This window comes from Triticum aestivum, chromosome 2D (genome assembly GCF_018294505.1).
Source record: "Triticum aestivum cultivar Chinese Spring chromosome 2D, IWGSC CS RefSeq v2.1, whole genome shotgun sequence".
NCBI classification, from domain to species: Eukaryota; Viridiplantae; Streptophyta; class Magnoliopsida; order Poales; family Poaceae; genus Triticum; species Triticum aestivum.
The window spans coordinates 577,521,317-577,527,635 of record NC_057799.1 but is presented as its reverse complement, the minus strand read 5'-3'; the positions used below and the strand labels follow the sequence as shown (position 1 = coordinate 577,527,635).

General features: G+C 44.0%; 2 protein-coding genes and 1 long non-coding RNA gene across 3 annotated transcripts; all 3 read right to left on the bottom strand.

Moving 5' to 3' along the window:
* Positions 1-333: 333 nt before the first annotated feature.
* LOC123050084 (BTB/POZ and MATH domain-containing protein 2-like) lies at positions 334-1,150 on the bottom strand. Its single transcript, XM_044472929.1, has one exon. The coding sequence runs from the start codon at positions 1,114-1,116 to the stop codon at positions 334-336; it is 783 nt and encodes a 260-aa protein (XP_044328864.1). The 5' UTR covers positions 1,117-1,150.
* A 984-nt stretch (positions 1,151-2,134) lies between these two features.
* On the bottom strand, positions 2,135-3,214 carry LOC123050083 (BTB/POZ and MATH domain-containing protein 1-like). The gene has a single exon (XM_044472928.1). The coding sequence runs from the start codon at positions 3,212-3,214 to the stop codon at positions 2,276-2,278; it is 939 nt and encodes a 312-aa protein (XP_044328863.1). The 3' UTR covers positions 2,135-2,275.
* Positions 3,215-3,726: 512 nt separating this feature from the next.
* On the bottom strand, positions 3,727-5,071 carry LOC123050082 (uncharacterized). Its single transcript, XR_006423707.1, has 3 exons — positions 4,518-5,071; positions 4,249-4,356; positions 3,727-3,988 (listed from the first exon to the last, which is right to left on the bottom strand). It is a non-coding gene; the product is annotated as an uncharacterized lncRNA (long non-coding RNA).
* Positions 5,072-6,319: the final 1,248 nt, after the last annotated feature.

The window sequence follows — 6,319 nt, the reverse complement described above, 5'->3', positions numbered from 1 at the left end:
TAATATTCTCACTACAATAAATTCAATCATACAGCAAAAATTTGAATAAACTAAATAATAAAGTGCACGGCCAATAGAGCATTATCTTGCAGTTTATACTGCCAACGAATGAGCTAAACACTCCCTTAGAGGAAAGGTTAACTACTTTTTTCATCAAATAAGAGTTATGAAGTGAAGAAGTAATCAAATTGATACGGTAAAAACAGCATCAAAATGCAAAGAAGAAACATCACAATATCACGGTAAAAAGTCATAGGTAACCAAGGATGATGGATAGAAACTAGCAGTCTGCATAACTTGTTGCACATATGGCAATTTGAGCTCTGAACCGGACTAGCCACTACGGGACACCATGTCTAATAACTCCTTCATGACCAAAGGACAGCTTGCTACCAAATGCTTGAAACCATCAGTTGCCATGGCAGCTTGCAGAACATTACGTGGAGCCATAAACTCAATGCAAGCTTCTTTGAGATCCTTGCAATGGTGTTGCTCTGCTAAAACTAATGTTGTTGCAACAGTCTCTACGTCAATGCACTCAGACAATTTACTTTCACACATCACCTTTAGCCTATCCAATCCATATCGATCCGAGGCAACTTGCAGATGATGCAGTTTTGCAGGTTTGCTTTCTTTGTAGTGCTCATCGACTAGCATGGAATCTGTGTATATGAAGTGAAGAAGAGCCTCAAAGATTTCAGGGTCGATGTCGTCGATTTTGATGCACTGTGTTTCCTTCTCCTTCATGGGACCAAAGAGCTCCGCCTTGAAAACCAGAAACCATGCAGCCAATAAGCATCTGTGAGCTTCGAAGAATTGGCCACCCACACTGAATGTCACATCCGCTCCCTGGCCATCCTTCCACATTTGGCAGAGCTGGTCTTGCAGATTCGATTGCGGAACGACTGCAGTGTTCCTCTTAACTTCCGTGCGAGATTCTTTTACCACTGTGAGGACACAGCGTATAATCAAGTAGCCATTGTTGGCCTGCGACAATGATTTCAGCTTCGGCTTCTCAATGAATTTTCTGTAGCCCCTATATTTTTTTGTCCCGGAAAAGACATGGTCTACCTCATCGAATGCAGTTATTTGGGCCTTGCCGTCTTTCTCCAGCATGTTTAAGGTGATCTTAGTCCTCACATATTGCGTGTCTTTCGCTTGGGTGACATGTTGGAGTATAAGTCTTTTTAGAGATTCTACTAGAAACTACATACAGATGTATATATAAATACTTTAGAGTATAGAGTCACTTATTTTGCTTCATATATAGTCCATAGTGGAATCTCTAGAAATATTTATATTAAGGAATGGAGGGAGTAATAAACTTAACAACGGAGAACACTGACGCATCATATATATACTCTCGCAATTTAATACTATACTGCAAGTAATCAGCCAGCACTCTCTTAATAAAGTGAACCATGATTATGTTACTTAGTAACATGAATTATGCCTTGAAGTAGATAAAAGTTGTCATCTGCATACATGCATTGTAATATATTTCATCACGTAGCAAAAATCTGAGGTCTGTTTTGAAACTGTCTCCACATTTTTACTGCAAGTCTGCAACTAATCTGCCACATGCTCTCTAAAAAACCCGAGATAACAACAATGTTAGTTACTATCATAATTATGTATTTAAGTAGTAATAAAGATTATATGATATAAAAATGGCATTACAAAGCGTCCATGGATGCATCATATCATCATGGTAACACATGCATATTATAATGTACTCCCTCCTTTCTGGTTTATAGGGCTCAATTTAAAAATCTCACCAACCAAGATAGATGGTGAATGGTGGAATACTTTTTGTAGTTTGCAAAAACACCTAATTAATGCTCTTGTTTTCCTCAAAAAATTATGTTTATCAATACATTAATTGTAATGCATGCATGCATAAAGTACATGCATTGGTCAATTTTCTCTTAATACTTGCATGCAATGATTTAATGCACTTTGAAATCTGAACATGTGATGGAAAACAACCAAATTGAGCCTTATAAAATGGAAAAACTAAAATTTTAAGATAAGCCCTATAAACCGAAAAGAAGGGAGTAGATAACTGAACATGGCTAACAAAAATCTAGTACCCTGTATAAACATAATTAAGCACATGATCATCTGTCCACTGTCCTCTAAACTATTCACCATGGGACACCTTGTCCAATATATCCTTCATGACGGAAGGACAAGTTGCTACCAAATCCTTGAATCCATCAGTTGCCATGACAGCACGTAGGACTTTAGGTGGAGCCATGAACTCAACGCAAGCCTATAGGACATCCTTGCAACCGTGTTTCTCTGCTAAAACCAGGGTCGTTGCAACCGTCTGCACGTCAATGCTTTCACACAGTTTGCGTGCACAAAGCACCTTCAACCTGTCCAATCTAAACCGATCCGCCGCAACCAGCAATTGCTGTAGTCTCGCAGTTCTGCCTTCTTCGTAATGCTCGTTGTCATCTGGCAAGGAATCTGTGTAGACAAAGTGAAGTAGCCCCTCGAAGCTTGAAGGCTCAGTGTCTTCAATCTTGATGCATTGTGTTGCCGTCTGCTTTGTCGGGCCAGAGAGTTCCGCCTTGAAGACCGGAGACCGTGCAGCTAACAAGCATCTGTGGGCTTTGAACGATTGGTCACGAACAATGAATGTCGCATCTGCTCCTTGTCCACCCTTCCACATCTGCTGGAGATGGCCTGCCAGATCCGGCTGCGGAAGCAAGAATAGTTTGTTCCTGTTAACCACAACGTGGGGCTCTGTGATAACGGTGAGATCGCACCTTATGGTCAGGGAGTGGCCACCGCTGTCGCCGGCCGACAGTTCCAGCTTGGATTTCTCGACGAATTTGAAGTAGCCCCAGCAGTCACTTTTGGGCGAGAAGACATGCTCGATCGCGCCATGGTTGGTTAGCGATGCCCCGCCATCTTTCTCCAGCATGTTGAAGGTGAACCTGGCTCTCACATCCTGAGCTGGGTCGACACAAAATAAATTGGCCGAAGCATGGTTGAAACTATTTGGGCGAAACCCGATGACCCAGTTGCGGCCGCCGACGCTGAATCGGCTCGAGCGAACATGGGCGCCCGTGCGGTCGAAAAGAGGGAAACTGGGCATCTCGAAATCGTGAGTCGCGGTGAAGCTCTCCGCGAGGCATCGCAACGATGTGCGGTTTCTAGCAATGGCGGAAGAAAATCGCCGGACCGTGGGCGCTGGTATCATCATGCGCTTCATCGGGAATCACGTACGGGATAGCTTGCTAGCACTTTCAATTGTATCGTTATCTGTATATTCTGTTTATTAGTTATCCCCGATTCCTTGCAAGTCCGTTATGATTATGTGGTTGTTGACAACAAATTTCTGTATCCTGGTTTTCCAAAATATAGACAAGGGTATCAAAATCTTACAAAGCTCTTGTACTCCCTCTGTAAACTAATATAAGAGTGTTTAGATCACTACAATTTATATTAGCTTATGGAGGGAGTATTCTTTAATTTGCTTTTGAGGGGTGTATTCGGGAAATTATTAGCAATGTGGAATCTCTGCTCCGTGCACACTGGCTGGGTCCACCACGTTGGTTTGCCCTCTTTTTGTTGCGAGAAGACTTTCAGTCTATTCATCTTCAATCATAACAGTACAATGAATACCAAAAAAATAAAAATTACATCTAGATCCGTAGATCACCAAGCGACGACTACAAGCATTGAAGCGAGCCGAAGACGCGCCGCCGTCATCGCCGCTACCTCGCTGGAGCCAGCAAAACTTGTTGTAGTAAATAGTCGGGAAGTCGTCGTGCTAAGGCCCCGTAGGTCCAGCATAGCAAAACAACAACTGTTGCTGATGAAGAGTAGCGTCGATCAAAACGATACAACCTGAAGACACACGAACATAGACAAACTACGACAAGATCAAAGCAAATCCACTAAGGACAGAACCGCCGCAGACACACCCCCACATGCCCACCGTCCAGTGGCGGAGCCAGAATTGAAGCAAACCCTGGGCCAAAAAAATTCAACGAGATGAAAAATCTTTACTGCGTAAAACTACCATCAAAATGTGTCATATATACCAAAAAAAATGTAAAGTTTGTCAAATTTTACAAAGCTTGACTTTGACCAAAGTTTATATGCAAACTTAAAACAACGCAGGGAGTACTATAGCATGAATTAGCTTTTTTTGCATTAAGGAAAAAACATCCTTTCTGTCAAAAGAAAACACACTTCACTTGGGTACGTGATACATTAGTAATGATTTACCTGAAAGAAATATGTCGGAAGTTCTTGTCGGGTGTATTCATTTGCTCGGACGAAAAATTCTCCTGCTGCAACTTTTTGGCACCGTGCACAAGGTCAGGCAAACAGGTCCTGTGAAGAAAATGAACATACTAAATACAAGAAATCTGCTTCAATTTAAAGCAACAAAAACGAGCAGATCTTAGACATCGCTGTGTGCACATCAGTTTGAACCAGCCAATGCATTGAAATGTATGAAGAATAAATCATCAGAAACACGTTCAAGTTCTCACCTTCATATAATCAATCTGGTCAATACGCCCACTCGAGAACTTCGCTAGCGCTGGAGTAATCTGTCAAGAAGGGCGACGGGGCAACGCGCTGGCAGCCCAGGAGAGGCGGCCGCCGTGGCAGCGGGGAGCAGGAGCCGGGAGGGGGAGCACCGGTGCAGGGGACGGACGGCTGGTCGGGGAGCATTAAATCGACTGCACGGCTGCTCGTCGCACGAGTTAGGTCAAGGCCGCTCCTTGCGCGTGGAAGGAAACTGGGAGGACAGAAGACGAGACCACGTCTTCGGCCCCTTCGTGCGTGGCTGCGTGCAGTGCTTGGTGGGCTACAACCCGGGCCCAACTCGAATCCTAGGTAGTATGGCGTGAAACAAATTTCTCGGAAAGAAGTATACAAATCACCCCCAAATCCAATCTTTGGGATATATGCCCCCCTGAACTCAAAACCAGGACAAATCACACCCTTAAATTATTAAAACCGGGTTAATAGCACCCTTTAGTGGTTTCAATCAAATCTTCAGCGGTTTTTGTCTCCACTGATGCCAATTAGATGCTGACAGGGCAAGAAAACTTTGAATGGGTCCCATTAGCCAGTTCTCCCCTTACTTCTTTCTTTCCTTTTCCCCTCGTTCCCTTCCTTTCTTTCCTTTTCCCCTCGCCTCCAGAATCGCTCTTCCGTTCGCTAGGGCTCGGCCGCCGTCGCCGTCCGCCGTCGCCTTCCGCTGTCGCCGCCCGTCGTACCCGCCGTCGCCTGCTACTTGCCTGTCTCCGAAAGAAACAATGTGTCCAGGTGCGTGCGCCTCCATCTCCGCTGCTCCTCTGCTTCATTTCTGGTGTCGTTCGTCGGCAAAATCGCGAGCGCCGGTGTACGATCGTGTGCGCCGCAGAGGTGTGGGTTTGGGTGAGGGGAATGGGGTGTGCAAAATTCTGCCCATTCCGTAGTCAGCCTCCTCACAATGAAACTGTAGCTTGCCTACTGTCCAACTTTGTTGTGGTTTTCACTGTACCACATGAGAGCAGCCGCTGACAGCTTGCTCCGTTCAAGTGGCAGCGATAGGATTTGTGGCGTGAGAGCAAACTGCCCCGTTCAAGTGAAAAGAGGGATCTTCCTATATGCCCTGTTCAAGTGCATTTTGGGTGATGCCCTGTTCTGTATATGAAAAGAGGGATCTTTTCGTTAGGAAAAAGGTGCAGAACTTGGTGCAGGACAAACTAGTCTCTATTGTGCAAAGTAAATGGGGCTGAATGAACTCCCATTGCTGGAGATTTATTGTAGATGACTACCATGTTTGGTTTTGGAGAAAAGTGCACTTTTTTGTCTGAATGAACTGAATTTGCACTGTTTCTATGTTAGTTCAGAGTAAATTATCTGCTATGCTAGTTCTTTGTGTATATCACAACAAGAATTTTTCTCTGAATGTTAGTTCTTTGTGTCTCAATTTGTAGGTTCACCTGGTCCCGATCCATTGGACAACTTCTTTGTCAGGTTTCACTATTGTGGATCATTTCAGCAAGTGCATGGAAAGCTGGATTACATTGGGGAATTGGTGGTAGAGTTGGCCATCCCAAGGGATTATTTCTCCTATGCAGAATTATGTAACTATGCAGAAGATATGTATCACGTGGAAAGAGGTCACTGCAAAGGTACTTACACCTACAAATTGCATTGGTTACCTCCAGGAAAAAAACCTCAAGGATGGTCTGATGTTCATATGTGATGATGAGTCAGTGAAGAGGATGGACATTGGAATAATAGATGGCTATGCTGATGTTTTTGTTGAAGAATTGGACATGCCAATTCAGCAACA